The sequence below is a fragment of the Pleurodeles waltl genome, chromosome 8, assembly GCF_031143425.1.
Source record: "Pleurodeles waltl isolate 20211129_DDA chromosome 8, aPleWal1.hap1.20221129, whole genome shotgun sequence".
NCBI lineage: Eukaryota > Metazoa > Chordata > Amphibia > Caudata > Salamandridae > Pleurodeles > Pleurodeles waltl.
Window position 1 is genome coordinate 249,816,739 of NC_090447.1, and position 18,088 is coordinate 249,834,826.

At 45.8% G+C, this 18,088-nt stretch overlaps 1 protein-coding gene across 2 annotated transcripts in view; it reads right to left on the minus strand.

Annotated features, from left to right (window-relative positions):
- The window catches only part of CXADR (CXADR Ig-like cell adhesion molecule), a 345,157-nt gene that overhangs the window by 185,790 nt on the left and 141,279 nt on the right, over positions 1-18,088 (minus strand). For both annotated transcript variants that reach the window (XM_069204105.1, XM_069204106.1), the window contains exon 4: positions 17,503-17,649. In XM_069204105.1, the coding sequence (XP_069060206.1) occupies positions 17,503-17,649 (147 nt within the window). The remainder of the gene's footprint in view (positions 1-17,502; positions 17,650-18,088) is intronic.

Below are 18,088 nucleotides of genomic sequence, written 5' to 3' on the forward strand. Positions count from 1 at the left end.
AGCGATGGTCGGTCCATGGGAGTTCGGTGGTGTGGCTGAAGGGGACATGGGGTCTAGTAGAGAAGACTGGGTCCAGCGGAGTGTGTTGGAGTAGTGACGAGTTGTCTGAGGGTGGCGAGGTTGTCGATTAGGGTGGTGGAGTTGGGGTCGTTGTTATTCTCCAGGTGAAAGGTCAGGTCGCCGAGGAGGACATAGTCGTCGGAGGCTAGGGCGTGCCTGCTGACGAGGCAGACGATGGAGTCGCAGAACTGAGGCCGTGGTCCGGGGGGTCTGTAGATGAGGGTTCCTCTGAGGGTGGTTTTGGGGTTGATGTGGATCTGGAAGTGCAGGTGTTCGGCGGTGCTGAGGGTGTCGTCGGTACAGGTCGTGACCCTGATGGTCTTCTTGTGGACAATGGCGATTCCGCCTCAGACTCCTTTGGTGCCATCCCTGCAGGTAATCTTGTAGCCATCCGGAATGGCTATGGCGATGTCTGGGGCCGAGGAGGTGTTCATCCAGGTCTCCGTCAGGAAGGTGACGTCCGGGGTGGAGGTGTTGAGCAGGTCCCAGAGTTCGACGGCATGTTTGAGTGCGGAGAGGGTGTTGAATAAGATGCATTGGAGGTAGTTGCGGTCAGGCTTGGCAGGAGGTTTGGCGATTTAGAGGCTGGTGAGGCTGCAGTTCTGTCAGGTGAAGGGTCCCTGGGTGTGCTTAGGGGAGGCCATAAAGCAGGTGTGAGATCATCTGGTGTTGAGTGCGCGGAGGGTGCTGGCGGTGTAACGGCGTTTCTGGCCGTGGTCTTGGGGACCAGGGGTCCTGGCGATGGGCGCGGTCTGGACGCGGATGGGGGCAGACGGGCTTGCCATATAAGGGGAGTTGGGAGAGAGGGGCAGCTGGGAGAAGGGAGGTGGCAAGGGTGGGGGCGGTGCAGCAGGGACACAGAGGCGGGAGGAAAAGATTTGAAGTTGAGGGTGGTGGGGCGGGCCACAGCGGCGGGGAGATTAGGGCTGAGAGAAGAAGGTTGTTATAGCAGCGCCAAACCGGCAAGCGGTGCAGTGAAGGGACCTGCCTGAAAGCAGCTCCTCTGGTAAGCGGCCATAGGATGGAGACATGGTTGGAGCCAACTGGTCTGAGATGGGTGGACGAACTAAGAAGGTTTGGAAGCTGTAGCAGGGACAGGGGTGGACTGGGCAGACCTCTGGTTCCCTGCCCTACGAGCCTGTGGGATTCAGTATCCCCGACCACACAGGGGCTGGGTAGCGTGGGTGGCATGGTGGCTGGGAAAGGGACGCAACAGGGAGCCCCTTTAGTGGCCACAAAAGGGGCAAAAGGTGGACTGCTGGCCTTTCAGCTGCCCCTCGTCCCCCAAGGGACCGAGCCATAGCCCGGGACTTCTTGAACCTCTAAAGTGCATAGTTTGCCTCATCTTCAAAGAGACAGGTGCCATCAAATGGCATGTCCCATAAAGCTCTGTTGGACACCCCCCAAAAAACAGTTGTTCTCAACCAGGCATGAAGCGTCAAGGCAAGTGTCGACGTAATTGATCTACCTACATAGTCTCATGTCCAGCACACATCAAATAGTCAACTTCGCTGCATCTCTCCCATCAGCAATAGCTTGGTAGACGATAGCCCAGGCCTCCTCCAGGATCTGCGCTAAGACTTGCGACCGTATCTCACAAGGAGTTGTTATAACAGCTCAACAGGCATGCAGTGTTCACTGACCGGAGTGCCAGACTGGAGGAAAAAAAAAAAAAAAAAAAACATCTTCCCAGGTTGGGCCAGCCTCTTTAATTCCCTATCCGGGGGAGTGGATGGGAACACACCAGATGAGGATGCCTGAATAACCAGACTCTCAGGCGTGGGGTGTTGGGACAGGAATTTAGGGTCATTCGGAATTGGGCCGATGGCAGCGAGCGACTGTCCTATTCACAGGAGCCCCGGCGCTGGGTCTGACCCAAGTACCCAGAAGGAAATCAGTGAGGACTTCACTGAAAGGGAGGAGAGGCTCTGAAGCGGACCCCCAGGCTGAAGCACCCAAGTCAGGAGATTAGCCCTGACCACTACAGTGGGCAGAGAAAGGCCAAGGACCTCATACGCCCTACTGACCACCATAGAATAGGAGGCTCCCTCTGCAATAGCCATGGTAGGAGGAGAAAGCATGCCAGTGTCTGGAGAAGTATCCAGACCACTGGCCTCGTCCAATTCCTGAGCCCAGTCCCTGGTTGGGTCATCCAGTTGTTATACATAATGGCCCAGCGACCCCCTGCAATCCGTCCTCGTATGTGTACCCATAGGGTAAAGGGTCTGAATCCAAGCTGGGGTGAGTAAGCCCCATCAAAGTCGGGAGCGGCGTTGTTCCAGGTCATCGGGGATCAGGATTGGGTAGACACCAATCATGGGCACAACCGACATCGGGAGAGGCGACGACTTAAACGGTTCCGGGGAAGGTCACGATGGTACGACCCAGCAGCAGCACAAATCCAGAGGGGCCCTCGGTGGCAAAGGTCGAAATCGCTGGCCCCCATCCAAACCCCCAGGCCCCAAATGGCACTAGGGGGCAGGAGGAGGGAGGGTAATGAGTCGCATGGCCTCATAAAATTCTTTTTATTGGCCGGGGCTAGCTTAGACTCCCAGAAACCCGAGGAGGTGCAGAACGGACCCAGAAGTAGGCTCTGCGGACAGAGGCCTGGAGTGTCGGCGCTCCTCCCGCATCGCATTAGCCGAGCAACAGGGTGAAGTCAAAGAATGCCTAGCCACCTTCTTCTTACCCGAGTGACCCAAAGACTTGGAGGACGGCAAGTGGTGGTGACTCTGCGAATGGTCTCGAGACCTTCCTCACGAGACTGGGAGCGATTCAGAGTTGAGTGCCGGGCCGCCATGAGCTTTAGGGACCACTCCCTGAAAGCCTTCGTGTGCATGGCCCAGCACTCTGAGCACAACTTCAGGTCGTGGTCATGCTCCAAACACCACAAATAGGCCCAGTGCGGGTCCGTCACCGACATCATGCAGGGAGAGTCCTCGCATGGATTGAAACAGGTCTTTGGGGACATCATCGATTCACAAAAAAGTCACTAAAAAAAGAAGAAAAAAAAAAAAACAAAAAAAAAAAAGTGTCTAAATTGGCCAAAAAATGACCAGCGTAGCTCTCTACAAAAAGAAAATAATAATAATTGACTTCACCACAACAAGGAGGTGCCTATGTATGATCCCAATCACAGTGACGACGCCTGTGGAGTCAACCAATGGCACCTGACAGCAGGCAAGGGTACTGCTCGAAGAAAAATCTCTGAATCCAGTCTGATGCCTGGGGGAAAATTCTAAAGTAAGGAATCTGCAGCTAGAAATAAATACATACATATACATTTCCCCCCAATGCTTCTGACCACCCAGAGGCATAGTTGCAAGGGCAGCATTGTGCACAGCACAGCTGCTGAAGTTCCGGTGCTGTGCCTTAGCAAGCACCGGCCTAGTGTCTGCATCTGTAGATCAGTGCTTGCTCTGTGCTCTCTGTCCTACTGCGATAGTGGGAGGAGGGCAAGGGGAGAGACAAGCAAGGTGGGGGGTGGAGAGAGATCACAGATATGTACTCTTCCAGACTAACTAAAGTTAAGGACACTGACTGCAGGAAGTTATAATAAAAAACATCAAATAAAAATAAATAAAAAAGGCTTGAAGTAAAGCTGGTGTGTTCCTGCGTCTGTAAGCGCTACTGTCATTGTTATAACCTTGAGAGTAGCACCATGACCAGACTTACTCCATGAGCTATCTGGAGCTGAGCAAATGTTTATGGCTCTGATGAGGATACGGGCCTGTACTTGGTCCCAGCTCCTTCGACTGCATGGATAACAAAAGCAGCAGGAGGTGAAAGCAGACGACCTGCTGATGATGTGCTAGCCAATGAAAAGCAAGTAAATCAGAGCAACTTTGAAATCAACTAATGGTAAGTTCAGCTAAGTAAGAAGGTGGTTTCTAACCCCCCTATATTAAACTTAGGCAAAATCTAAAAAAGTGGTGACTCCCCAGTTTCGTCTTAGGTTTTATCGTGGGCCTCACTGAGCGCCCCAGTAGAAGTAGAAAGCTTCTTGTGTGCATCTTATGGCCAAGGATCCTGATTTGGATATCTTGGTTTGATTTTGTCTTATTGTATCCAATTATATCCACTAGATTTTATCAGATGGCATTCCATAAAGATGCCTAGTCGCCAAGGGTTGTCTGACGAAGACAAAACAGGCAACTTAGCAGTCTCCTGATGTGGAGCATGATAGGGTGGTGTAGACCGATGTGAGAGGAACAAATAGACAAATGCAAGCAAACAAATTGAGAGGCAGCGCAACAACAGATGACCCCAAGCTGCAACCAGACCTAGCTAGGCCACTCCTGTGGGCTACCAGACTCACTTACAAGGGGTGAGTACAACCCCTGAGCTCAGACTCTGCTCCTCCACCTGAGCCTTGATGATCCTGCTCCTCATCTTGTTTTAAGAGTTCAAATGTTCCTGTAAACCTTGCTTCTTGCATCTTAACTCTTACTCCCCCCTCTGCTAGTCCCAGCCAACTGGCTGGAACACTATCACTGCCCCTGTTGAGATCGTGCTGTGCTTCTGCTGCACTTTAGCATAAGGATAAAAGGCAGAAGTAATGACAAGTCAAGACAGTGGAGAAGCGGCTGGCAGAATGGTGTGAAAAAGGTGCGCTCAAGTCAGTGGGTGCGGGAGTGCTGGTCAACACGGGTTCAGTCTGTTTATTTGATATCGGGGTGAGTTTCGGGGACTGGACACTCACCCTCAGGGTAGCCTTGATGCTGCACTCCTTTGCGCTCCCCGTGGCGTCTGCGGCATCCGCGTGGAGTCACAGACTGACAAATACATGGGCCCATTGAGAAGAGGGAGTGCCAACTTGCAGCTAACTCCCCAAAACTCCAGCCGAGCTCAGCAACTCAAGGGCAAAGGCCGCTGCCTGCTTGACTGCTTCCTATGAACTCCCTCTGCCCGGTACTCTCAGACTCACGGCATTTGAGCTGGCTCAGGCTCTGACTGACTTCGAACCACTGCTGACTGCCTCGCCATGCCCTCTACAATTCTGACACAGAAGCACTCGGAACCAGCTATGACATTGAGTTTGTTTTCTATCAAGTAGAAAACCCATTTGTTTAAATATTTCTTCACAGTATAATCAAACCCACTGCTGACCATCCCTGAAGTGTTCACGTCCTCCTCTGTTGCACACCTGCTTCAGACCCTGCCTCTAAGCCCTCTTTTGAATTTTAAATCCATACTATATCACAATTCCTCCCTTTAACCTCTGTACTACTTTGTGGAAATCACATATTTGTGCACAGCTTTCTATTGTTTGGGAGTTAGCTTTGCACTAAAGTCACATTCATACAAGTAGAGTCATCCGGAAGGCAGTCTCCCAACTGACTGAAGTCCCAAAACTCCCAGTGGGAAAAGTCGCAAAACTTTCTCACCCATTTCAGGAATCAAGACATAAGCAGGGGTTTATGAATAAAGCTTTCCAAAGCTTCTGTGCCAGATAGTAGAAAGCCTTTTATAGTCTTTTAAGTGCCAAAAGGCAAGAGAGGCTTTCTAAATGAAGAACTACCATGCCATTGGTAGGCAACTTTACAAGAACTCTGAAATATTCCCACATACCCCATCCCACTTAATTTACTGCATGCAAATGCTGCTCGAACTTTTATTTATGATTCATTAATGCAAAGTCTTCATGTTTGGGGTGAGCACTCTAAATAAATGTTGTAAGCTTGGAATGCAATATTGACAGTGGTTCCAGTCCTAAAATATGTAGACACGTCTGCAAAGAACACCTTTGCCAAGTAGCACCAAACCTCTTGAACCCTCATGGACTAAAATCCAACTTTGGCAGAGGCATCTTTGGAAATAAGTACCTATTTAAAACACCTGCAATCACCAAATCAGCTAAGGCCAGTGACCAAAGGTACCGAAGCCAGTTTGAAAAACCGTCTTGACTGAAAGGAATTAGTGTGAACATGTATATTCCATCATAAATATACAGGCAGTTATCTGAAGCCACCATCCTTTGAAATAAAGTTCGTAGTACTGCTTGTCCTACTGTGGCTTACTGTGTTGTTAACACATCCACGCAGTAATGCTTGGTAAATGTATGAGGCATAGACCATGTGGCTGCCTAACATATTTCAGTCATTGGTATGTTTCCTAGAAAGGCCATGGTAGCCCCTTTCTTTCTAGTTGAGTGTGCCTTTGGTGTTATAGGCAGTTCTCTTTTTGCTTTGATATAACAGGTTTGAATGCATTTAACTATGCATCTGGCAATGCCTCGTTTGGATACTGGATTTCCTGTATGAGGTTTTTGGAAAGCAACAAACAATTGTTTCGTTTTGCGAATCTGTTTTGTTCTATCAATGTAGTACATTAATGCCCTTTTGATGTCTAATGTATGTAATGCTCTCTCAGCTACAGAATCTGGTTCTGGAAAGAACACTGGTAGTTCCACTGTTTGATTTAATTGGAACGGTGATATGACTTTTGGTAAGAATTTAGGATTTGTTCGTAGAACTACCTTATACTTGTGTATCTGAATAAAGGGTTCTTGTATGGTAAAGGCTTGTATTTCACTTACTCTTCTTAGAGATGTGATGGCTATTAGAAATGCTACTTTCCATGTTAAATATTGTATTTCACATGAGTGCATGGGTTCAAAAGGTGGACCCATGAGTCGTGTTAAGACAATGTTGAGGTTCCACGAAGGAACTGGTGGTGTTCTTGGTGGGATAATTCTTTTCAGACCCTCCATAAATGCTTTTATGACTGGGATCCTGAATAATGAAGTTGAGTGCGTAATTTGCAGATAAGCTGAAATTGCGGTGAGATGTATTTTAATGGATGAAAAAGCTAACTTTGACTTTTGTAAGTGTAGTAGGTAGCTTACGATATCTTTAGCCGATGCGTGTAATGGTTGAATTTGATTATTATGGCAGTAATAAACAAATCTTTTCCACTTATTTGCATAGCAATGTCTTGTGGTTGGTTTTCTAGCTTGTTTTATGACCTCCATACATTCCTGTGTAAGGTCTAGATGTCCGAATTCTAAGACTTCAGGAGCCAAATTGCTAGATTCAGCGATGCTGGATTTGGGTGTCTGATCTGTTGTTTGTGTTGAGTTAACAGATCTGGTCCGTTTGGTAGTTTGACATGGGGCACTACTGATAGGTCTAGTAGTGTTGTGTACCAAGCTTGTCGTGCCCAAGTTGGTGCTATTAGTATGACTGAGTTTGTTTTGACTCAATTTGTTTACTAGATATGGAAGGAGTGGGAGAGGGGGAAAAGCGTATGCAAATATCCCTGACCAACTCATCCATAACGCATTGCCCTGAGAGTGAGCCTGTGGGTACCTGGATGCAAAGTTTTGGCATTTTGCGTTTTCTTTTGTTGCAAATAGGTCTATTTGCGGTGTTCCCTATCTTTGGAAGTAAGTCTTTAGTATTTGGGGATGGATTTCCCATTCGTGGATCTGTTGGTGATCCCGAGAGAGATTGGCTGCTAACTGGTTTTGAATTCCAGGTATGAACTGCGCTATTAGGCGAATGCGGTTGTGAATCGCCCAATGCCATATTTTCTGTGCCAAGAGACACAACTGCGTCGAGTGTGTTCCTCCCTCTTTGTTCAGATAATACATTGTTGTCATGTTGTCTGTTTTGACAAGAATGTGTTTGTGGGTTATTATAGGTTGAAATGCTTTCAGCGCTAGAAATACTGCTAGTAGTTCTAAGTGATTTATGTGAAGCTGTCTCTGCGGAGTGTCCCATTGTCCCTGGATGCTGTGTTGGTTGAGGTGTGCTCCCCACCCTATCATGGAGGCATCTGTTGTGATTACGTATTGAGGCACTGGGTCTTGAAAAGGCCGCCCTCTGTTTAAATTTATAGTGTTCCACCACTGAAGCGAGGTGTATGTTTGGCGGTCTATCAACACTAGATCTTGAAGTTGACCCTGTGCTTGTGACCAATGTGATGCTAGGCACTGTTGTAAGGGCAGCATGTGTAATCTTGCGTTTGGGACAATGGCTATGCATGAGGACATCATGCCTAGTAGCTTCATCACTAATTTTACCTGTAACTTTTGTTTTGGGTGCATGGCTTGTATTACATTTTGAAATTTGTGGACTTGGAGTGGCAATCCCTTTTGCTGTGTTGATTGTTGCTCCTAAGTATTGTTGTATTTGACACGGCTGTAGGTGTGATTTGTTGTAGTTGAGTGAGAAACCTAGTTTGTGAAGGGTTTCTATGACATACTTTGTGTGTTGTGAACACCGTTCTTGCGTATTGGTCTTGATTAACCAATCGTCTAGGTACAGGAACACATGTATTTGCTGCCTTCTACTGCTAGGCATTTTGTAAAAATGCTTGGCGCTGTTGTTATCCCAAATGACAACACTTTGAACTGGTAATGTACCCCTTGGATTACAAACCTTAAGTACTTTCTGTGGGAAGGATGTATAGGTATATGGAAATACGCATCCTTGAGGTCTAGTGTTGTCATGTAGTCTTGTTGTTTGAGTAGTGGGATAACGTCTTGCAGTGTCACCATGTGAAAGTGATCTGATTTGATGTATATGTTTAATGTTCTGAGATCTAGGATAGGTCTTAGAGTTTTGTCTTTTTTGGGTACGAGAAAGTACAGGGAGTAAACTCCTGTTCCTTTCTGATGAATTGGTACTAGCTCTATTGCATCTTTTTGCAACAACGCTTGGACCTCCAGTTGTAAAAGATCCATGTGTTGTTTGGACATGTTGTGTGTTTTCGTTGGGACATTTGGAGGGAATTGTAGAAATTCTATGCTATAACCATGCTGGATAATGGCTAGGACCCACGTGTCTTATTTCTTCACAGATTTTTTATAAAAAAGTTAGTCTCCCCCTCCCCCCACATGGGTGTTGTGTTGGGGATTTGTGACGTTGAAGTCACTGTTTATTTTGTGGAGTTTTTTACTCTGGAACTTCCCTCTACTCTTTGGGAACTGTTCCCCTCTGTATTGTCCCTGAAAACTTCCCCGCTGATATTGACTCTGATAAGTGGGCCTTGTTTGTGAGGTTGAGGGTTCTGTGCTCTGTCCCTGAAACCCCCCTCGAAAATGTGTTTTCCGAAATGTGCCTCTGCTCTGTGGGAAGTAGAGTGCGCCCATGGCTTTGGCCATATCTGTGTCCTTTTTAAGTTTTTCGGTAGCAGTGTCTACCTCCGGCCCAAACAACTGCTGTCCGTTAAATGGCATATTCAGGACCGCTTGTTGTATTTCCGGCTTGAATCCTGAGGTGCGTAGCCATGCGTGCCTCCATATGGTCACTGCTGTATTTACAGTCCTAGCAGCTGTGTCAGCTGCATCCATTGCTGAACGTATCTGATTGTTCGAGATACTCTGGCCTTCCTCCACCACTTGTTGTGCTCTTTTTTGGAACTCTTTGGGCAAGTGTTCTTTGAAATGTTGCATTTCGTCCCAATGAGCCCTATCATATCTCGCCAGCAATGCCTGTGAGTTCGCAATGCGCCATTGGTTGGCTGCCTGTGCCGCAACCCTTTTCCCTGCGTCAAACTTGCGACTTTCCTTGTCTGGAGATGGGGCATCTCCTGAGGTGTGTGAGTTCGCCCTTTTGCGAGCTGCCCCTACTACCACTGAGTCTGGTGTTAATTGCTGCGTGATGTACACAGGGTCTGTTGGTGGCAGTTTTTACTTTTTCTCCACCCTTGGAGTAATGGCCCTGCCCTTCACAGGCTCCTGAAACACTTGTTTGGAGTGTTTGAGCATTCCTGGTAACATAGGGAGACTCTGGTACTGGCTATGTGTGGACGACAGTATATTAAAGAGTAAGTCATCCTCTATAGGTTCTGCATGCAGGGTGACATTATGAAACGCAGCTGCTCTTGACACCACCTGTGTGTAGGCAGTACTGTCCTCAGGTGGTGACGGTCTCGCTGGATAACAGTCGGGACTGTTATCTGATACAGGCGCATCATAAAGATCCCATGCGTCGGGATCATCCTGACTCATCCCTGTATGAGTTGGGGACTGAATCATTGGTGGAGTGGCTACCGGTGATGGTTGTGGTGAGCGTTGTGGAGATGGTGGCGGAGTTACTTGTCTTGCCACCTTTGCCTGTGGCTGCTTCTCTCTTGGAAGGCAAGTTTTCTTTTCATGCGGATTGGAGGGAGAGTACTGATCTTCCCTGTGTCTTTTTGAATGTGGAGCCTTCTTTGAGTGTAATCTGGCTCCCCTGCCTCTAGTTCCTGTCCAAATCTGTGTCCTTGCATCTGTGAGGACAGGCCCTGTTCCTCGGTGTAGGAACTCTATTTCGGGTCCGAGGTCGGATGTTTCGGTATGGAAACTTTCGGCAGTCTTTTTTCGGCTCCGAAGACACTCTTGATTTTCGGCGTACTGATCTCTCGATGCCGACTCATTTTGGTGCTGCCCTCTCGGTGTCGCGATTGCTCTGACCCGGTGTCGAGTCTGCTCTGTGCCCGTATCTCAACCGGAGTCGGATGACTTTGACACATGCATGCCCTTTTTCGGTGCCGATGGTCGGTCACCTATTTTTCGGGTTAAGCCATGGCCTGCTGGCGGTGGCGTCCCCTGGGCTTTCGTGGTTTTTCTGTGAGTTTTGTGTTGTGACGTCTAACTCACGGTTTTCGGCGTCTGTTCGGGATCGACCTCATCCGAGTCCGAATCCGCGATGGAGAAGGTTTCTTCTTATTCTTCCAAGTGTTGTTGTCCTGTCGGCGCAGACGCCATTTGTAGTCTCCTTGCTCTTCGGTCTCTTAACGTCTTCCTCGACCGAAACGCTAGACAGGCCTCACAGGTATCCTCTTTGTGTTCTGGAGACAAACACAAATTACAGACCGGATGCTGATCTGTATAAGGATACTTGTGACATTCGGGGCAGAAGCGGAATGGGGTCCTTTCCATTAGCCTTGAAGATGCATGCGGTCGGGCCAACCAGGCCCCGCCGGGGAATCGAAAACCCTGAAGGGCCACCGGAGCTCTTCCAAATTCGGTGTCGATCTGTTGTAACTAACCCGAAACCGAACAATACCGTCAAATGTTCTGAGATTTTAACTAACTTTCCGAACCGAAACGCGGAGCGAAAAGGAACACGCCCGAACCCGATGGCTGAAAGAAAACAATCTAAGATGGAGTCGACGCCCATGCGCAATGGAGCCGAAAGGGGAGGAGTCCCTCCATCTCGTGATGCGAAAAAGACTTCTTCGAAGAAAAACAACTTGTAACACTCCGAGCCCAACACTAGATGGCGGGGTGTGCACAGCATGTGTATCTGCAGCTACACATGCCCTCGAACATATATATACTCAAGTTCAGTTGGCTGGAAAAAGGTCATTTGATTAGTTAAATCTCTTTCACAAACCCTTTTTTAAAACAAAGATGAAGGAATTGAGGACAGTGAAGCCCCATAGGCTGCCCTTATGTAATGTTAAGGTGCTAGACACCACCAGTATCCCTTCATGCCCATTATGTGGAATTGCTTTAATTCTTTTTGTCGAGATGGCAGTGTCAGGTGGTCTAATATTAGTTTCGGTCATTTTCACCAGGTAGGAGAGAGGATGGTTATGACTTCAATGGAGATTCCCCTGAGATAGAACTGGCATTACTGGTAAGAAAACATTCCTAGTCTCTCAGGGGGATCTCAATCTATAGTCAAAAGCTCTGACTAGAGTAGCAAGCCTATCCCCAGAGCAGTGGCAAGCGCAGAGAACCCAATCAACTGACCAGATTAGCAAATACATTTCTCAGAGAGGCCTGTCCTGTGTGAGCATCTGTTCTAGCATCAGATTCCAAACAACAGTGTTTGGTAAAATTGTGAAAAGATCTCCATGTAGCCACCTTACAGATTTCAGCGATGGTTTACCAGACAGAACCTAATTTGCCTTCTGATAGCATAACAGAATGAAAGACACTTTCCATTGGGAAACGGACTGTTGGGATGCGGCTAAACCTGTACGGACCAGCCCATAGTTTACAAACAATTGGTTTGATGTGCGGATATCTTTTGATTTAGTCAGATAAAACTTTAAGACTTGCCTGAGAGTCCTTTCAGCTGGTGTAGAACGGTGCTGGAAGAAGGAAGGCAAAGAAATAGGCTGATTATCATGAAAATCTGAATAACCTTTGGTAGGATTTTTGACCATTTTACTAAAATAAAACTGTGTATTGTTCGTGAGAATGTAACGCCTGAAATGGTCTAAGCCTATGTGCTGATGTGATCGATGAGAGGTAAACAGCTTTCCAGGAGAGATGTTGCAAAGAGGATTTAGGAATACGTTCAAAAGGGGCCTGCATGAGTCATGAAAGGAATATATTAAACTCCCAGGGAAGAGACAGATGCCTTATGGGAGGGGCATTTTTTTTTTTTTCAAACCCTCTATACATTTTTAAATCCTTTTTAACAGGAATTTTGAAAAAAAGTTTGTGAAGGACATTTTCTGTCTGCAATAATTGCCGCCAAATTAACTTTTACAGAAGAGAATTGTAAGCCTGATTTGGCCAGATAACGTTAAGTATGGAAAAATCGCTTCTTATTGGCACTAAGTCGAACAAAGTTCTTGTCGGAACACCAGATACAGAATATCTTCCATATCAATGAATAAGTAGAACATGTTTATGGATATTTTGCCTCCTTGAGAATGTTCATACAGTCTTGTGGCAGACTCAAATGCCTGTATTGTACTAGCTCAGGAACCATGCTGCCAAACTCAAAGAGGAGAGATTGGGGTGAACCATCTACCCTCCGAACTTCGTGAGAAGGTCCAGTCTGCCTGGCAACCTCATGTGTGGACCCTTTCTCATGTGGAGAATGTCTATAAACTACCAATGTCAGGGCCACTCCGGAGCTATCAAGATCAATATGGCCCTCAAGTATGACAGTTTGGTGAGAACTGCTGAAATCAGGAGGGATTGGAGGAAATGGCAGAGAAATTTTCCAGACCAATCGATCAACAGGGTATTTCGCATTGAGGGGTTTGAACACTGTGCAGGTGATAACGTGGAATCAGTGTGCTTCTCCTTTTGGATCTCCCACACCTGGAGTCCTCAGAGGAAGGTGGCTGAGCCCTGGCAGAGGAGTGACCCCGCTCCTCCCTGTCTGGGTGTCTGACCTTCTGATTTCACCTGTTACCTGCATCACTCCTGTGCCATGGAGGCGAATCTTCTCCCTTTCCCTTGGCGTGTGCCTAGAAAACCTCCTGAAGTGTGGACATCTCTCAGAACATGGCTCTCAGGAAGCCAGATGATGCAGACATCATGATGGTCTGACCTGGCCTTCTTTCTTCCACAGGCAGAACTTTTGTCAGATAGAAGGGCATCTTTATTTGAAAAAGGACAATTCATTCTGTCTGAAAATTACAGAAAAGACTGGTACAGATGAAAACCACTGAATGAAACAGTTGTCAAAATTTCAAATGAGTGTTTTGAAGAAAGAAAAAAAGAAAAAAAGGCCGATCTCATTGCTCCAAGATCCTGTCACTAGCAGTTAGGGGGAGAAAAAAAACAACAACAAAAAACTGCAGCAACTGCCACTTACTTGGCATGATTGGATACTCCCGGTCTCTGGGCCCTTAAAGGTGCAGATGCTGTTTTCACAGCTACATAATAGCAGCCTATGGGGCTACACTTTCCTCTATTCCTTCATCTTTATGCTTTAAAAAAAAGGGGTTGTGAAAGAAATGTAACTAGTCAAATGACCTTTTTCCAGCCAGTCTGTCTAAAATGTATAGAATATATTTACATGTATATTGAGTTACCTTTTTAAAAAAAAATACAATCTGCACAAGCTGGCCATTGTAGCCTTTTACTCTAGGCTGCAAACTAATCATGTCTTATTTGTTTCTCCAGGCTTTATTGAAGAAAGACGAACATGTGCATTTAAGAACACATTTTTAAGAAACGTTCCAGGATCCCTGCATGAAGGCGGGACTAATTAAATCTTATTACTTTCAATGGAGATCCCCTGAGAGAGAAGAAGCAAAACTATAAAAGGTAACTCCAATATGTTTATAGATTAGAGTTTTGCAGGGCACATAGCAGTAGGCTGCAATTACAATCATTTCTCGCAGGATCTACATCCAAATGAATAATTACGTTATATGTATTTTACTTAGACATGGTTCTGCAACACTGCTGCCAGAATTCCATACAATGTAAGCTGTCCGACATGTTTGAAAGTGTGGGCATGATTTATACTGCTTCACCGTTTTAATAACGGACTCTGGTGCAACTGGATATCTTGCATGCTCACTCTAGCATTACAGGTGGCTAGTTGATGGCATGCTAGGTGTAATAAGTGCCAAACTAGAACCCGTAAAACTAACAGAAAAAGCATACAAGATTTACGGCTGTAAAGTATCACAATTTTCAAATCTTATAATTTTCAACTCTTATCTTACAATCAATGGAGTGAAAAGAGAACAATGATGCATACGTCACAACATTAAGTTAGGGATGACATCACGTGATTGTTAAATAATACCCAATGTTGGCACAGAAAGCACCAGCAATTAGTGGCAGATTTTTTTTTAACCTATTTTGGAATCATCCATCTCATACATTCTGCACAGGATCGGAAACTTTTAAATGAGGTATATGTGAAATAAATAAAATATAACGAGTAATGACAAGGTATGCTTTTTTAAAGTTTTAAAAGGCACGTACTTCTCGCCTAATTCAAAGTAGGGCATTGCCTCTTCAAAGTGATCAAATAAAGCAAGGGAAAATTGCAAGGTACCCCAAATACTATCTTTCAATTGAACAATTATGGATAATTGATCTTCTCTATTAATATACCATCTAAGAAAAGGAGATACTTTAGAGAAATATATTTATGGATACAAAGAGGACAAGAATAATGCTCACACAGCAAAGACCAAGATGAGGTTTGCAGCATGCTCCAGGAGGGCTCCTTCAACACTGACCTTGCACCTAAAATAACTGGGAAGACGGACCTAAAGGTGAAAAGGCAATGTAGCCTACCACTTGGAAAAGCTGTTGTGTTAGGACGCAGTACTGGGGCAGGGACCAGGTTGCTGCAAAGAGCATTAACAGTTGTTGAGCAGGGCAACTGCCAAGCTGCAGAATGAGCTGGGTAGCAAACCTGGAGTAAGAGTGTGGTAGGCCACATGGTGCTCAGTATTCCCAAAAAGGGCAGGCCCTGTAACAGTCAAGGCCAGAGAAGGGAGCAAAGGTGAGGGGACTGGTCTAGCTTGGTGTTGCCAACTGTAGCCGCCTGGGAACAGGGCCAGTCTTTTACGCAATTGCTTGACTAGATGATGAAGCATGCCACCTCAGGGTGGGTGTAGGTTTTCGTCCTTAAAATAAAACATTTTTTCCTTCAAAGAGTCTTCAAACCTGTAATTACCACCAACATTTTGGTTTGTTAGTAATTGAGAGTGATACAGAATGGTTTTTTATCACTTCCCTGCAGCTCCCTTTGTATTGGTTAGCTGCTGTAAGATACCCTTGACTTAGCTGTCTCTAACTTTCTATAAGCATGTCCTTAACCTGAAGCCCGAAGAAGTGTTGACCATCAAAATGTAGATCCATTACATGTTTTAGGGGTATTTCCATAACATGCAATGCATACATACTGTTAGCACTGTAAATTAGTTTCCATTCTATGGGATGGGCTTGCAAGTCATGTTCTTGAGAGCATCACAAAGATAGCATACGTGGTTAGAAGACCCATGGAATTGTTAATGTGCTTTCCTGGCAGTTAGAACAAGTGAATCTGGAGGGACATGACCTGTATGTTTAAACCTATTTTCATTTAAGCAGTGGCATCACTACTCTAGCTTTACCTGGGGCTTTGAGGTTTTCTGTTGAGTATTTGAACACATTTTATCACAGTTGTGCTAATCTCAGTTTTATATAAAACCTCCATGAGGAAGGCATGCTCTTCAGCTTTTAGTGGAACCTGGTCAGGTCCCACTGCCATTACAAAGGCTGCATGACAGAAGTGCTGGCCATTGGGGATGCCTTCAAACGAGAGGGCTGAAGCCTTGAGTCATCTATATCATCTTCCTTACAGTTGTCCCACCCATTACCCTGCTTTTCATGGGTTGTGACTCTTGGTAGAGTAGAGGCTGATCTACCTCAGGATCCTCATCTGATCTTGAGAGGTCTGAATGTGGTGGAGAATATTGTGGCAGGCTAGGTGTGTTTTCTATTTTTTTGATTCTTAGAGGCTAGAGTAACTTACTCTCCTCTTAAATTGCTTTCTCAATTTTAAGTTTAGACTTCATTGAAGGAACATATATGACTCAGGACGGTCAGGCAACAATATGGTCTGTGACAAAATCAATAAGCTTTGTCCCTTGTTTTATGAGGTTTTCAGTGTCTTCCTGTAGGTTTGCCTCCTAAGATTTGCTTGTCCGCAAAGCCACTTTCAGCATCAAGTGCAGCCAATTTCATCTTAGCCAAGAGGATTTTTTCCTTGACCTCAAATGTCCTCGGACATCAAGAGTGTTTTTCGGTGTTGCGGTGTCTGGTGGGTGGTGCTGACTGTCACGCCTTTTTGGCGTGAGTTATTCTGACAGGGCACAGTGTTCTACAGGCTCATCTTTTCTGTGCAGTTGAGACTTCTTTCGAGGCTGGGTCATGGAGAGGATGTTTGCAATTAGTGCCCTTTGAGGTGGGGTGTTGTGGCCGTCCTTGGTGTAAACCTCAAGCTCTAGGTGTGGTCCTTGTTCTGATTAAGGGCACAGAGCGCGGGTGGGAGGTTGGGGGAGGGGGGCGGGCGCTACATATTCAGCTTCTCCACTGTGTGTGTCTGTGCATAAAGAAATGGGACCTTTGTTTCTCTGGTATACTCCATGGTCTTCAACGTTTGTAGTCTGGCTCAAAGCACTCAACATCCTCTGCTACTGTTTCAGATAGGGACTCAGTAAAGTGGTGTTCCCCATCACCTCACTCTAAATGAACCATACTCAGTAAAACTGTTCCTGGATGATTGAGTCAACTTGATTTGGCATGGTTGGTTTTATTTAGGTTCTGTTGGATGCCATGGCCATTCTCTCCTGGCTGCTGTGTCAAAATCTTTCCTTGTTCAGTTGCAATAGTGAGAGCACACGAAACACGTCCAGATGGCAGAAAACAAACCAGTGCGAATGGGTCTATGAGCTGGAGCACTGTGGGCCCCAAGGGGAGGGGGGGGGGGGGGGGGGTAATCACAGGTTACCTCAAAACCAAAACTACTACTTTAAAGACAGCATTTAATGTTCCAAGCACAGCATGTTATCTTTAGCTACACATGCTGGAAACAATGGTTTAAGAGCACAGACTTCCAAAAAGGTGTTATACTAATATGCCCGACATAAAAATAAATTTATGTATAAGACCACTGTGTTTAATGACTTGAGTGCCATTGGAAAATTAAGGATTGTTTAGTAAACAAAGAAGAAAAAAAAAAAAACGTCACACCACCACAAATCTTAGTTAACTGTTGAATGTACATCACTACATATTATCCATACTTGTCGCAGCAGGAAGTCTCTTATTTCCAGTCATTCTCTGCCAGCTGTATATTAACGGAGGAGTGCCCTCAGATTCACACTTCAGTTTTATATCACGACCAATTTCCGTCGCTCCATCTGCATAGCATTTCATCCTTCCAGGCTTCACTGAGAAGGAAAAAGGAAACCGATTAAAGAAAGCATAAGAATTTCAGAAGGAATATGTAATTAAATAATGAAAATGCTGGAAAGCTTACTGTAGGAGCCTCTTTCACAACACCAGCTTCTATGTACTCTATTACCCCACTACCTTAACTGCAAATCCAAATATATGTTGCTTCCCTACAATACTTTGTCTGATATATACACAAATCTTTGCATGCAAATATTTATATTGAGATGCCTCCATCTTTTTCTTGATTCACATGTCGTGCATTATTTCACCATCAAGTGGTTGGGGTCAGAATGTTATCAATTTCCCTTCCTTTTTTTCCTGGGGTGTTGTCTCAACCACCCTTTGGGGCTAGGTCCATCCCCTTTTGATGTCAGATATGGGCCCCAACGTTCCTGTGTGTGGTAGCTGTGAGGAAATTGGTGTATTATATGG